This window comes from Myotis nattereri (genome assembly GCF_964212035.1).
Source record: "Myotis nattereri genome assembly, chromosome: 19".
In the NCBI taxonomy this organism is placed as follows: Eukaryota; Metazoa; Chordata; class Mammalia; order Chiroptera; family Vespertilionidae; genus Myotis; species Myotis nattereri.
In genome coordinates this window covers 5,912,782-5,927,920 of record NC_138095.1, presented here as the reverse complement: position 1 = coordinate 5,927,920, position 15,139 = coordinate 5,912,782, and the positions used below count along the sequence as shown (strand labels likewise).

The 15,139-nt window shown below is 43.2% G+C and overlaps 1 protein-coding gene across 2 annotated transcripts in view; it reads left to right on the top strand.

Moving 5' to 3' along the window:
* SUDS3 (SDS3 homolog, SIN3A corepressor complex component) overlaps nucleotides 1-15,139 on the top strand; it is a 262,755-nt gene that overhangs the window by 10,955 nt on the left and 236,661 nt on the right. For both annotated transcript variants that reach the window (XR_013997218.1, XM_081113462.1), the window contains exons 4-9: nucleotides 51-122; nucleotides 3,061-3,080; nucleotides 4,331-4,487; nucleotides 13,669-13,764; nucleotides 14,701-14,762; nucleotides 14,925-14,946. Coding sequence is in view for 1 of the 2 variants with exons in the window: in XM_081113462.1 (XP_080969588.1) it covers nucleotides 51-122; nucleotides 3,061-3,080; nucleotides 4,331-4,487; nucleotides 13,669-13,764; nucleotides 14,701-14,762; nucleotides 14,925-14,946 (429 nt within the window). In the remaining variant the exon portion in view is untranslated. The remainder of the gene's footprint in view (nucleotides 1-50; nucleotides 123-3,060; nucleotides 3,081-4,330; nucleotides 4,488-13,668; nucleotides 13,765-14,700; nucleotides 14,763-14,924; nucleotides 14,947-15,139) is intronic.

Sequence of the window (15,139 nt, the reverse complement as noted above, 5' to 3'; positions counted from 1 at the left end):
TAGGAACCAAAATGGAGAGTAATTTTTTATTTTCTAAATCTCAAAATCAGGTACGTTACAGGAGTATCAGAAGAGGATGAAAAAACTAGATCAGCAGTACAAAGAGAGGATACGAAATGCAGGTAAGACACTATCTTAAATGGAACTATATCATCTTCAAATTTTCTTCCTTTTGCTGATCATCAATGTAATGTGGCCATATGAGCTTCGCTTCAAAATATATCTCAAATATCTCATTGAAGGGAGAGTTTTAGGGGAGAGGTGCAGTTATATAAAACGGGTTCATCCTTTCTCAAGGATCATAGTGGAGATTGTTAGTGGTGGCTCCTTGCAGTCAGGGTCCTCTGTTACCCGAAGAATCACACATTCTTTCTTGGGTCTGCAGGGCTGGCTTTATGGACGATCAGAGGAGCTTACAGGGAAAAGGATTGTAGGTTGTTTCACTCCTATTTTGAGTTTGCTGCTTCTAGTATTCTGTGCTCTGGGAGGAAGGAGTGTCCTCTTGTTTTTCTCTCTCAAGTATTATAAACATTTAGAGAAAAAGAATATTTTTTTGGTCTGTCATACACAGTAAATGTATTCATTCAACAAACAGTTGTTGAGCATCTGCTACATTTAAGTTCTGTGAGCAATATGAAATAGTGTAAGACATTGTCCTTGACTTAAGGAAACTCACTGTTTCATTGACAAAAGATATCCAAAAGTGTAAATGAAGGAACATGATAAGTTAAATAGAGTTATGCAAAAAGATGTGATGACTACTTAAAGTGTGTAAACACAGATTGCTATGTTTACAGGAAATCTTCAAAAATATATTTTTAAATATATCTTTAAAAATATATTTTTATTGACTTCAGACAGGAAGGGAGAAGGAGAGAGGGACAGAAACATCAATGATGAGAAAGAATCATTGATCAGCTGCCTTCTGCACGCCCCCTACTGGGGATTGAGCCCGCAATCCGGGCATGTGCCCTGACCCAGAATTAAACCCTGACCTCCTGGTACATAGGTTGACACTCAACCACTGAGCCACACCAGTGGGCTGTGTTAAATTTTGAAACTTCTCATCAGCTAGCATTTTGAGTGCAGCATGGTATTTGTTTCTGCAGTGGTAAAAGTGATGTTGGGTTCTAAAATGAGGTCTAGGTGCTGTCCTCTTTCTTTCCGATCCAGTGACTTCCCAGCTTTCTGTTGATGGAACCCTTTCTTCTCTCTGTCAGTGAGTAGATGTTCAGTGGACACCAACAGGTGGAAAAGGAGCTGAAGGCGTGAGGGGTGCTGGGACAATGGAGATAGAGTCGTTAGACCTCTGCCTATCTGCAGCCCTCCTGCCCCTATGATTACCCCACACCCCGTCCACTCTGAGTTCCTGAGGCAGCTCCTTGGGATATCTTTAAAAATCTTGGTCCTCCTGGAGTGCCCTTTTAGCAGGGAAAGGAGGTGTTGCCGTGGAGACTGAGGTCCTTAGGTCTAGGTCTTCCATCACTCTAGGTCTTGTGCCTTTAAGCAGGTATTTGCTCTTGGAGCCTTAGTTTCCCCATCGTAGAGGGGAACCTACCTCACGGAATTGGTTCAAGATATAAGTAAAGAAAGAAAATTGATGTGAGCAACTTTTCTTAAGCTAGGACTGCAGGGTGAGCATTGAGTTGTTTTTCTTCCACTCTCAATTCTGTCCTCACATGATCTTTTCTAAACATCCTCCCACCCCCATAAAAGTGCAGAAGAGCCCCTAAATTAGTCATGGCTTGAGCTTTAAAAAGCACATTCCATGCAGAGATAATCCACCTGCTTTAGTTGTGTGTGTTGTCTGGCTGCTTTAAAACTGCCACCAACTCTAAGTGCTAATTGTCAGTTTGACTTGTTGGTGCAGGCATAATTTCTCAGAATGACACAGACCTCAGATGTCTGGCCTGTTCATGAGTGGATCAAGTATGAAGCAGTCATGGGAGTAAGCATGTTGGACTGGCTGTGTTCTGTGCCCAGGGATTTCCAGTGGTCAGGGCTTTGGGCGGGGTTAGAGAATGATGAGTGCTTGTCCCTCTGCTCAGTTAATTTTTCTCATTCAACAGTTGTTATTTGACATTAAAATTCTTAACCTGGAGTCCCTGAAACTCTCAGAATCTTGGACATATGTGTGAATGTGCATATGTGATAGTTTTTATGGGGGATTGATCAGATTTGCAAAGGAGACTGAGGGGAAATGTGAACAGCACCCCCTGGAGCGGTGACCTGCCAACAATCTTGGTGGACCTTATGTAGCAACTAGTGTCACCCAGGAAAGATTACAAGTCAGGGACCTGTTTTGTCCCAAGCTCTGCGTTTTGCAGAGGGCCTTTCAATCTAGTGGTGGGGAAGCCGCTGGGTTAACAGTTGCTAATCGCCTGGCACACAGGGTGCTAAATAAGCTGTTGAATACGGTGGGTAGATGCCTTCAGGTGTCTGAGGGGGGGGTTGATGAGTGAAGGGGCCCGAGGAAAGGCCTGTTGGAGGAGGCTGCATTAGACCTGACACTTGGAAGTGAATCAGAGAGACCGGAGGGCATTGCTGCTGGAGGCATGGCTGTGAACGGAGGCGTGGCGGCCTGGGAGCAAAGCCCAGGAGGGCGCAGACCTCTGCCTTCTGCGTTTTTGGGGATTGTCTTCCTTACCACATAGAGCCCGTCTCACAGTCCTTTACAGGCATCAGTGCTGACTCTGTTCTGGAGTAAGGGCATTGCTTCTTCCTGCCCCATCCTGCCCTATGGGACGTCGGAGGATATGTCCTGAGAGAAAGACGGGATCACTTTTATTTTTATTTTGTCGAGGTTGCTTGGTGCCTGCTGCTTGTTTTTGCCCTTGGACAGAACTGCCAGAGCTGATGCTGTCAGGGCCAACTTTTAAGTAGACCCAGTGCTTCTTGCATCCTTCCCCTTCATGTATATCAGCACTTTACTGATGAAAACATTTGCTCTGTGTAATCGTGCTTTCAGAAAGCAATTACTGCTCCTAAATGAATCCTAACATACTGTCTAGAAAGGTGACACAGCCTAGCGAATCTAATTGCACGTTTTATCTCTTTCAGAACTCTTCCTGCAACTAGAAGTAAGTACTATGGATCCTCTGGGTTTGCAAGCTCTTTCTCAGATTGGAATCTTGCTCTCCCAACTGGTGGCCTTTCCTTCTATCACCAAATAGATAGTTGGGAAGCCTCCAGCTGGAACCCTTTGTTGCTGTTCTGTTTGACAGAAGGACATGTGGTCTCAATTCAGAAATTGCTTCTATTCATTTGTTTGTTGGGCAGCCTCTGCTTGTCACGGGACTAAGGGACACTCACCCCTGAGGGCTTTCTTGTTGACTTTGATCTCACATTAAAGCTATTTCCCTGGGAGTATGTCTGAATTATAACAGTCTAATAATTTGTTGTATTGGTCCTTGAAGGAGCCCAGTTTCTGAATTGGCTCAGCAGTTCAGTTCTATAGCTGAGACTCTGGGTTAGCAGGGAAGACAGATTAAAACTTTTATTTAGCAGACATGTAGTGCTGGTCTGTGTGAGGCCAGGGATGAGGGCCGCCTTAAACTTGAACGATGTACTGCTCCCAGGGTGGCTTGTTGGGGGGGGCGGGGGGGGGGAGGGGGAGAATAGGGGGTGTGAGTTTATCAGAGCATGATACATGAGTGTGAGAAGGTCGTGGTTTATCAGAGCCACATTGGAAACCATTTTCGTACTCAAGTCAGTGCAGCATGCAGAGTCACAGCCTGAAAGATCACATGGTCCATAGCCACTGCCCACCATAAGCCCCCTGGTGAGGTTTAGGAAATGGATTTTTATGCAGTTTTTATTTAGTATAATTTTAGTGTTTAGTACTTTGGGATTCAGACACCTAGTAAATGGTCTACTCTAGTTGATCTTTATTTTACTGTAAATATCAAAACATACAGTAACTCCTGCTATCTTGAATATAGCCAGTTAATTTTGAATATAGATATTTCATCTGGAAAGTACTGTTTCCCTTTGAAATTATGTCCTTAAAGGGTTTATTTACTATCATTGAGCGATTAATGTTCTATTTTAACACACACCATAAAATATAAGATGTGGAAGGGAGGAAATACCTGAGTAGCAAGTGGGGTGTACTCATGAAAACAAGCAGAAGTTGGTTTAAGTTTACCCATTCATTGGAAAACTGGCTCCCAGAGTTCCATTACTGCAGGTGTGTGTGTGTGAGAGTCCAACTATTTTCCTCTTTCTAGTAAAGGTATTTTCTTTGCTCTTGAAGTTTTTGCCAGACTTCAAGGTGGAGCCCTGGCTGCCAGAGCTATGTACCCCTATTCTGTGTTTCTCTTTTGCTCAGACTGAACAAGTGGAAAGAAATTACATTAAAGAAAAGAAGGCAGCAGTAAAAGAATTTGAAGATAAGAAGGTTGAACTGAAAGAGAACTTGATTGCTGAGCTAGAAGAAAAGAAGAAGATGATTGAAAATGAAAAGCTAACCATGGAACTGACTGGAGGTATGAAAGAACCAGCAGGGTTTTAGGAGCCCTGAGGCAGAGCCTGGGGTGGATGGCGGAGGTATTCCAGTTCACTCCTTCTGTCTGGTGTCTCAGTTCCTCATCAGAGCAGAGCAAGCTGAAAGGAGAGTGGGCTTTGACATGACAAGCCAGATTTCTAATTTCGTCTTTATTGGCTGTGTGACTTTAGTCAAGCCGCTTAACTTCTCTGGGCCTATTTCCCTCCCTGTAAATGGGGCTCATTATACTCTATCTCTCATGATTATGGCTAGTACAGTGCCATAAACATAACAAATGTTCAGTGAACTGCAGACTCTACTTTATTCAATTAAGTAATTTTTTATTTTATTTATTTACATTTAAATAAATCTTTATTGTTCAGATTATTACAGTTGTTCCTCTTTTTTCAACCCATAGCTGCCCTCCACCCGGTTCCCACCCCACCCCATGCCATTACTCCCCACCATTGTCCTCGTCCATAGGTGTAAGATTTTTGTCCAATCTCTTCCTGCAACCTCCAACCCCCTTCCCCCCGAGAATTGTCAGTCCATTCCCTTTCTAAAGCCCCTGATTCTATTATATTCACTAGTTTAGTCTGTTCATCAGATTTTTTTATTGATTTTTAGATTCACTTGTTGATAGATGTGTATTTGTTCATAATTTGTATCTTTACCTTTTTCTTCTTCTTCCTCTTCTTAAAAGATACCTTTCAGCATTTCATATAATACTGGTTTGGTGGTGATGAACTCCTTTAGCTTTTTCTTATCTGTGAAGCTCTTTATCTGACCTTCAATTCTGAATGATAGCTTTACTGGGTAAAGTAATCTTGGTTGTAGGTTCTTGGTATTCATCACTTTGAATATTTCTTGCCACTCCCTTCTGGCCTGCATAGTTTCTGTTGAGAAATCAGCTGACAGTCATATGGGTACTCCCTTGTATGTAACTAACTGTTTTTCTCTTGCTGCTTTTAAGATTCTCTCTTTGTCTTTTGTCCTTGGCATTTTAATTATGATGTGTCTTGATGTGGTCCTCTTTGGATTCCTCTTGTTTGGGGTTCTCTGTACTTCCTGGTCTTGTAAGTCTATCTCTTTCACCAGGTAGGTAGGGGAAGTTTTCTGTCATTATTTCTTCAAATAGGTTTTCAATATCTTGCTCTCTCTCTTCTTCTGGCACCCCCATAATTCGGATCTTGGTACGCTTAAAGTTGTCTCAGAGACTCCTTACACTATCTTCATATTTGTGGATTATTATTTTTTTTTTTTTTGCTTTTCGGGTTGGGTGTTTTTTGCTTCTTCGTATTTCAAATCTTTGACTTGATTCTTGGGATCCTCTAGTCTGCTGTTATATCTCTGTATATTATTCTTTATTTCAGTCAGTGTATGCTTAATTTCTAATTGGTCTTTTTTCATATCACTAAATTTGTCAGAGGTTCCTAGAAGATTCTTGAGTAACCTTATAACTGTGGTTTTGAACTCTATATCCAGTAGTTTGCTTTCCTCCATTTCTGTCATTTGTGACCTGTTTCTTTGACTCCGCATTTTTTATGCTTCCCTGTGTTGATAGAGTGGCTTTCTGTGCTAGGTGTCCTATAGGGCCCAGTGGCTCAGCCTCCCCAATCACCTGAGGTGGACACTCTTGGTGCACCCCTTTGTGGGCTGTGTGTATAGTCTTGTTGTAGTTAAGCCTTGATTGCTGTTGGTGTCACTGGGAGGAATTGACCTCCAGGCCAATTGGCTGTGAGGACCAGCTGTGTCTACAGAGGAAGAACTGCTGTGCTGGAAACACACTTATGTGGCAGGACTTGCTTCAGTGGCGCTTTGGTACTCATTGAGTCTGCCCCTTGAGTGTGTTGCTTATGGATGTGAAGAGTTATAATCTGGTATGGTCTCACACTGACCACTGGGTACACTGGCTCTTGGATCTCCAAGGAGGTGCAAGGTCAGCCACTGCCTGAGGCCACCCAGCAGGAGCTACAGAGAGATCTGCAGATTCTTCCTCTTTGTTTGGGCTTTGGAAGTGCCCAGATGAGGCCCAGCTGTGAAGCAAGGCAGGCTGCTGCTACTGGGCCTTAGGCCTTCTTTTGGAAGCTTTGGGGCTCTCTGACCCGGCTGCTGTTTGTTAGGTTAGGCTGCAAAAGGATAGGCCATTCATATGAAAAAGCCGCTGTGCACAGCTTGGGTGGGATTGTAAATTGGGTGAGGTGGGGTCTCAGGGAATCACCAGGGCGGAGCAAACAGCAATGGCTGCCGTCAACCCTGCACCAGGGAGGTCCCGCGTCTCCGTGTCCCGCGCCCCCATGCAGGAACAATGATCGCTGGGAGCACCTCTGAGAGAAAGCCACCCTCATGTTCCTGTCCCGATGCCAGACAGTTCAGTTTCTCCCCGTATGAGGCTGGGTTCCCGGAGTCACCCAGAACTGAAGTTCAGAGCAATCAGGAGCTTGTGTCTCCCTCCCGATTGAAAAAAACCAACAGCGCACCCAGTTGTCAGCTTGTTTCGTGCACACCTCCCTACCTCCGCACCTTCTACCAGTCTCAATGCGCTTTTTTCTTTCCTTCCAGTTGCAGAACTTCCACTCAGCCATCCCTCCCGTGGTTCTGGATGATATCTGTTCTGTCTTTTAGTTGTAGTTTTTATGTGGTTGTGAGAGGCAGCAAGTATAGGTGTTCACCTATGCTGCCATCTTGGTTCCCTCTCTACTTTATTTAATTCTTGGGTCAGCTGCCATTTGTGTCTTGGTTATGTTCACAGATTACTTACCTGAGTCCCTCTGAATTCCTTTCCTGTAAAGGTAATCAAGTTACATTGACTCAGAGCCAGTCTCTCCCTTGCCTTCTAGGATTTAGTCATCTGCATCTGGAAACTTAGCAGGTATGAGGGAGAAGCAATATGGGCCAACTCTTCTGTTGCCATATGTAGTCTTATGAATCCTAGAAGGTTACAGGGCAGGAATTAGTTATTTTGGCACTTAGCAAAATTTCCATCAGCAAATACCACAAGGAAAGTCAGTGGTAAGTTGGTCACTTGGATATGTAAGTGGTATGCCTCTTCCCACCCCAAAATTTAACTTTCATAATCATATTCTGAAGGTACTGGAGCCCTGGCGTGGCTGATTTTAGTAGGGGTCCGTAGCACATGCATTGTTTCTATGTAAGTCATTGGGATTGACCTTGAAATTAAAAGTAACAGTTAAGAGCTGTGTTTCCCCATCTGTATTTTTTTTAAAAAAAAATATTTTATTGATTTTTTATAGAGAGGAAGGGAGAGAGATAGAGACTTAGAAACATCGATGAGAGAGAAACATTGATCAGCTGCCTCCTGCCCATCTACTGGGGATGTTCCCGCAACCCAGGTACATGCCCTTGACCGGAATCGAACCTGGGACCTTTCAGTCTGCAAGCTGATGCTCTATCCACTGAGCCAAACCGGTTTCGGCCCCATCTGTATTTTTGGTGCTGTGAACTAATGACACAAATTGGCCTCCTAATTGACATAAACTTCTAGCTCCAATTCCGTGAAACACCAATGAGAATGTGGTTGTGTCTAAAGAGGGAGTCTCACACTTGAAAAATGACTCCTCTGATAATTTCCTCATTGAGAGACGTGGCAAAAGGAGTGAATTCCTTGAAGACCTCTGAAAGCAACTCAGAAATGGTGTTTTGAGTGAGAATGGATTCTAAAATAGCACCATCTCATTTTTGTTACAATGCTTTTTTAATTAGACTATGAGTACTGCGGTACCTAGTTTGGTGCCAGCCTGCCTGCTTGTTTTCTGATCCACACACCCTTTCTCTGATGGTGGATGTAGCTGGCATTGACGCCTCATCACTCTCTGTTAGAGCCACCAGATGTTTGGGAGCCTTCATTAGGCTAGTGGGAAATCTTGTCCTTTATAGATGCTCCCTTTCCATCTGCAGGGAAGGATATCATCACCTTACCTGTGATTTGGCATCCAAATTATTGACAAGTGATAGACATTGTTTGGCCAGGCAGTTTTATAGCCAGAATCTTAACGGGGACAGGAGGCCTCCTCAGTGACTTAAGGCCGAGTCTGCCAGAATAGAAAAGACAAATAAACACGGGGAAATCATTTGTAACTTAGTAAAATAAATAGATGACAGAAGTACTCAAAGCTAGCCATGGGCATTAAAGGTACCGATGTCCTTTCTCAAGCCATTTGGGTACCCTTGGTATGGAGACACTGCCAAGGTAATAATGGAATGTGGGAAGAAAAGGCACTGGAGCTAGAAGGATAATTAGCATTTCCACAGATGGTGCTGTTATGGTGTTGGATTAAAGGCCTGATTTCTTTCCCCTCACTGATTGACTTATTTCACCTTTGTGGATTGATGCCCAACACCAGGGTTGCCCAGCTCTGCCCAGAAAAGAGATTTCTTAAAATCTTTTATGGTTCAACATGAAAATGTCTTGAAAAGCCCTACCCAGTTTGGCTCAATGGATGGAGTGTCAGCCTGCGGACTGAAGGGTCCCAGGTTTGATTCTGGTCAAGGGCACATGCCCGGTTGCGGGCTAAATCTCCAGTGGGGGATGTGCAGGAGGCAGCCGATCAATGATTCTCTCTCATTGATGTTTCTCTTTCTCCCTCTCCCTTCTTCTCGGAAATCAATAAAAATATATTAAAAAAAAGAAGAAGAAGAAAACGTCCTGAAAAACAAAATGAAATAAGACTGATGAGAAGCTTAGTCCAAATAACCCATTGGAAATGGGTGGATCTAGTGACCTGCTTTGCCTGAACAGGATTTAAAGCATTATAGACCTCCATGGGAATTAGGTTCTCTTCAAACCTCTAGTGGAGAACTTACAGGACAGCTGGGTTGTGCATGTGGAAAGGTATATTGTCGATAAAGAAACCTAGGCTAAGTTCTAGGTCAGTGCTCCCCCAATTTAAATGTGTACGAGTCACCAGGGGGCCTCAATAAAATGCAGATTCTGGTTTGGGGGTCTGGAGTGGAGCCCAAGATCCTGCATTTCTAAACACCTCCCAGGGGTGCTGATGCTGCTGGTGGGACCACACCTTTAGCAGTGAGGTTATAGAATTACCTGAGTGAGTTTTCTATGCAGTTGAAGCCAAGGCTAAGTAACCCAAATACTTAGAATTTAATGAGCTTGAAAATATGGGGAGCTTTATCATTTTTAATTCATTTTCCCTCTTCCTATCTTTAGGACAGCTGCCTTTTCTCCGTTCTTTCAACAGCCCACTAACTGCCACTTCATTTTTTTTTTTGTAAGTTCTTGCCCCACCGGGGGCATCCTCAGGCCCCTGTTGAAGCTACTCATGACCTTAGTTTCCTTCAGAAGATACTGGATCCATAGCTGGAGCCATGAGTAATTATAATATAGGAGCTCTGTTTCCTGAGTACTTACAATGAGCCAGGTATTATATACAAATGATAGAGCTGCCTCTACAGGCTGATGGATATGGATGAACGCTGTCATGAACTTCTGTGGTGGGATTGTCTCATTTGACAAGGAGATGGTAGAGCTTACCATGGAGGGTTGGTGTAAAGATGACGAAAGATAATGCCTAGTATTACGAGAGATAATGCCTTCAACGAGCAGCTGGTGCACAGAGTAAGGGGGATTGGGAGTTGTAACCTGATTCAGTTCCTGTAGCTCCTGTGACTTGACTTGCAAAATTAGGCTCAGAGAAATAGCCTTTTGCTCAAAGTTCCTCCAATGAGATAGTGGTTAAGCCAGAATATGTCTGACTCCAAGCCTGTTTTCTTAACTACCATATTATATGGACTCCCAATATATACCATGGATTCATGTGGTACTAAGTAACTCACAAAATGAAACTATAGCAAAGGTTTGTGTCCTCAAGGAGCTTGTGTTCTAATAGTTACCAGACTGACACAGTTTCCATGTCTTCAACGTGTGATGGTGTTGGGAGGGGGGAGAGAGAGAGATCCTAAATCAGTGGTTCTCAACCTTCCTAATGCCGCAACCCTTTAATATAGTTCCTCATGTTGTGGTGACCCCCAATTTCATTGTTACAAATTGAACATAATTAAAGCATAGTGATTAATCACAAAAACAATATGTAATTATATGTGTGTTTTCCGATGGTCTTAAGTGATCCCTATGAAAGGGATCACAGGTTGAGAACCGCTGTCCTGAATGAAGATAAAGATTTGACAGGCTTGTTTTTTCCCATTGTAAAACCTTGAAGGTATATGTGGTTGTATTGATATAGGAACAGAAAGTTTCACCCAACCTGTAACAGAAGAATTAGATTAAATTTTTGGATTTTTGAGTGATGTAATTATGATTTTCTGAGTATAGTGGCCACGATTGGACTTGGTTGTTGCCAGATCTTCAGCTATACCTTTATTTCCTTACTTCCATCATGTATTGCCCACCCTCCCTACCCAGCAGACATGGCAGCCGAAGGGTAAGGAACACTCGGCCCCTCTCTGCAGTGGACAGAACATGCCCTGATGTTCATGAGCCAGGTGCCTTTTCTCAGGTGCTCTTTAAGGTGGAGTGAGCTCCTTTCACACCATTTTCCAGTTAGATCTGCATGATGCAAAGCCTCTCAGTTGACAACAAGCCTGTAACTTCTGTTTCAACTGTTTGTGCCTTAACTTTTATTTATTTTTTGTTAATCCTCACCCAAGGATATTTTTCCCGTTTATTTTTAGGGAGAGTGGAAGAGAGAGGGAAAGACAGAAAGAAACATTGATGTGAGCGAAACACATGGACTGGTTGCCTCCTGCACTCACCCTGACCAGGGCCTGGGCCAGGGAGGAGCCTGTAACCAAGGTATGTGCCCTTGACCAGAATTAAACCTGGGACCCTTTGGTCACAGGCTGACGCTCTATCCATTGAGCCAAACCGGCTAGGGCTGCACCTTGACTTTTAAAAAAGATTTTTGTTGTTTTTTCTTGGCTGAAGATATGCTAATAAAAACTACCATTGATTGAATTCTCATTATGGCAGGCACTGTACTGAGAGGTTTACACGTATCATCTCACGTAACCCTCACACCACCTTGTGAGGGCAGTTTCATTGATATTTCATAGCTGAGGAACCTCAGACAGAGAGTACTTATGCAGCCTGCCTTAGGTCACAGCCCCAGGAGGGATTCAGACCCATTGGCCACTAAGCCACCGGAAAAGGGTGGCATCTCAGCATAGGCTAAGAGATTTCTTAGGGAGAAGCCCCCAAAGGTGTGTCTGTGTTTGTCCTTCTTTCTACCCCCACTTCCAAGTACCTTTTTATGAATATTCATTAGGTCTGTGTTTCTTACCACTTCACCTCCATTCCGTCTTCGGGGAAAAAAATCAATACCCATTATGTTCTTAAGAGCGGCATGCAGAAATGCCATTTGACTTTGTGCGGGTGTTTATTACATGCTCTTACATCCCACAGTTTGACGTCATGAGAAGGCTACATTGGAATCCTGCAAGGCTGTCTTGGCTGCTCTGTTGGTAGTGTGTGTTTTCAAGTTAACTGTATCTCATCATCAGGCTGGGGTGGGGCAGAGTCCATGCTGGGGTGGAATTTAAGCATCTGTTGGGGGGAAATGTCCCATACTTTTGGCACTTGGCAGTAGAGATTTGTACAAATGCTCTGGTTACTGTCTGTGGAAGTGGTCACAGAGGGATGTTGTATAGATTACTGGGCAGAAAAGAGGAGGCTAGGCAGAGAGGACAGCGTTCAGCCTTGTAGGCATAAAAGTATGGTGCCTTTGGGTAACAAAATAGCTAAAAGCTCACACACAGGGTTTGTGTGAAGAAAGGAAAAGGGAGAAGACCAGAAATGAGGCATGGCTTTTATTCTATAGAGAGTAGGGAGCCATTAAAATATTTGAGTGAGGTGCAAAATGATCTGATTGGTGTCGTAGGAAGATCATTTTGAGGGAGATATGATGAGGGGTTGGAGCTGAGAGGTAGTTAAAAGGCAGAATTGCTATTATCAGCTGGATTTGATACCTGGATTAAGGAAGACAAGTCATAAATGGCAGATTTTGTTTTGGCTTGGAAGAATGAGTAGATGTGATGCCTCTGAGACACAGGAGAAGCAGCAGCCTTGGGAGGTGAAACAAGGAGAAATGGGCTGGTTTGGAGCCTGGAGAGTGTATGGTGACAGGGGTGGGCAAACTTTTTGACTCGAGGGCCACAATGGGTTCTTAAACTGGACCGGAGGCCGGAACAAAAGCATGGATGGAGTGTTTGTGTGAACTAATATAAATTCAAAGTAAACATCATTACATAAAAGGGTACGGTCTTTTTTTTTTTTTTTTTTTTTTTTTTTTTAGTTTTATTCATTTCAAGCAGGCCGGATTCGGCCCGCGGGCTGTAGTTTGCCCACGGCTGGTGTAGGCTATAGGTGGCCTTTCAGAAGGGTGGGTGGAGCTGGAGTTGATGGTCAGAGATTCCTTGGGAAAGCAGGCTGAGACTGACTGGACTCCAGAGATCACCAGTTTTAAAGGGGCAGGCCAGCAGAAAGGCCCTCAGAGACACAAGTCAGGAGAGGAGAGATTTGTGTGGCAGTGGCTGGGGAGGAGAGATTTTAAGGCGAGGGAAGTCAGCAACCAGTATCACGTGGCAGAGAAAAGCCAAGAAGAATGAAAAGAGGCCTTTATTATGAGCCTTCATTGTATCATTCCTGATAGTCAAGTAGCTGCAAAAGGTTATTAAATAAAATAAAGAGTTCGCGTTTGTAAATGAAGATCTCATATAACATTGTTGGTACCGAGGCCGCTGGCCTCTAAAAGAGCCTTTTATACCAGTGAGCTTCAGTTCACCCACCCTCCATGGGAACAGCAGGAGTTAGTACACAGAGATGACCCAGAGGTTCCTTCTAATCCCAAGAGCCTGTGACTCTGTAGCCTCTTTAAATTTGAGGGAAGAGGAGGAAATCCTTGGTTTTCAGGGGGCTGGAGAGATTCCTGAAGCGGTTACAATAGTAGACAGCAGGGCTGGGCTGCATTTCTGAGAGGGCTGTACACTTAGGTCAGCCGGTCTGAACCTTCTAAGCATGACCTACCCTCTGAAGTCTGACATGGGTGTCTGGGTTGGGCCATGTGTGGACCAGACATCCCCAGTAAAACTGTGTGATTGGGTGGCTGAGGGTCAGGTATTCTTACATTACGGAAATTCTCACTGACTTCAGTGGGGATTGGATAGATTTACCCGTTCCATTCTTGCCACAGATTCTATGGAAGTGAAACCCATCATGACCAGGAAGTTGCGGAGGCGACCAAATGACCCTGTCCCCATTCCAGACAAGAGGAGAAAACCTGCTCCTGATATCCATTTGCATCAAGCCTGGATCACTTTTCCCTCTTTAAGATGATCGAATCCTTTGCTTATCCATTTGGTAGAATACACATGGCTATTGTCCTACAGAAAATAGTCATACTGTATATGATTGGAAAGCAGGGTTTGGCCATTTTATGATCAGAGTCCTCAATTGCTACTGCATTTGGGATTTATAGAGAGAGTTATTTGGAAAGGTACTTTGTGTTGGAGGTTCAACCTGGTTTTAATACTTGGAGATTGAGGGGCAACTGAAAATTTCAAGTGCATTAATTTTTTTTTACTTGTAAAATGAGGACAGTGATAGCTGGCTTTTCTGCCTCAGTTATCTGTATCCCTGGATTGCAAACTTGTTAAATTAAAGCAAGTGAGATTTCAGTCAATCAGAAGAAAGCCCCTTTAATCATAAAAATGGGAATGGGAAGAGGATATGTGGAGAAGTATTGTTTCCATCCTCTTGAGGACCTAATAAATAGCCATTTGCATAAAATGGTCCAGTTATTTGTCATCAGGAAAGGGCACAACTTCAGGTTCCTTTCTCTTTACAACTGAGAATGTAACTTGCAAGGGAAGATTAACCCCAAGTATGAATGTGAAGCCTTCAGCTCTTTGGAACAAACCCACTTGATAAGTTCAGGATGAAGTTCTTCTGTTGTGTGCTGTGCACACTATTATTGTAGTTACCTGTTGACACTCATTCCACCTTTGCATAACTGAAGTTTGTAAGATGGGGGTATGAATTCTTCTGTATACCTGGTGCCATGACATTTAGTAGGAGAATCAAATACTTCCAAGAGACAAACTATCATTTTAAAAACGTCATGTTACATAATCACACTTTGTAAACTAAAATCCTGTTTCATTTTGTTGAATTCTGTTTGCTTGGAAACCGTGCTTTTCAGACACATTTCTTTAACTCTCAACACCCCAGCTAAACTACTTGTTAACAGATGAACAGATCATGGAGGATCTGCGAACATTAAATAAGGTACAGTTTTGATTTATTTGATTTATTTGAAAGCTTAGGTTTGATATGGTTTTCAGCTTTACTTGGTTCACATGTTACTTGTTAAATCAATTTGATACCTTTGACACTGTAAGTTGCATCTGAAGTGATTTTCTCTAAGATTTTTTGTTGTTCTTTCTACAGCTTAAGTCACCCAAGAGACCAGGTAAGTGCATGACATTATTGGCATTTGTGCAGTTTTTTATCATGTTTTTGGAGAAGCATGTGAATACTTGACAGGGAATTGTTGCCATTTTCAAAAATAAAGTGTTCATCATTTGTCTAAGATGGGGGGGTGGTGAATTCTTTTATAAAAGTGGCACTGACATTTAGTAAGGGAATCATGAAAGCTAAAGGGA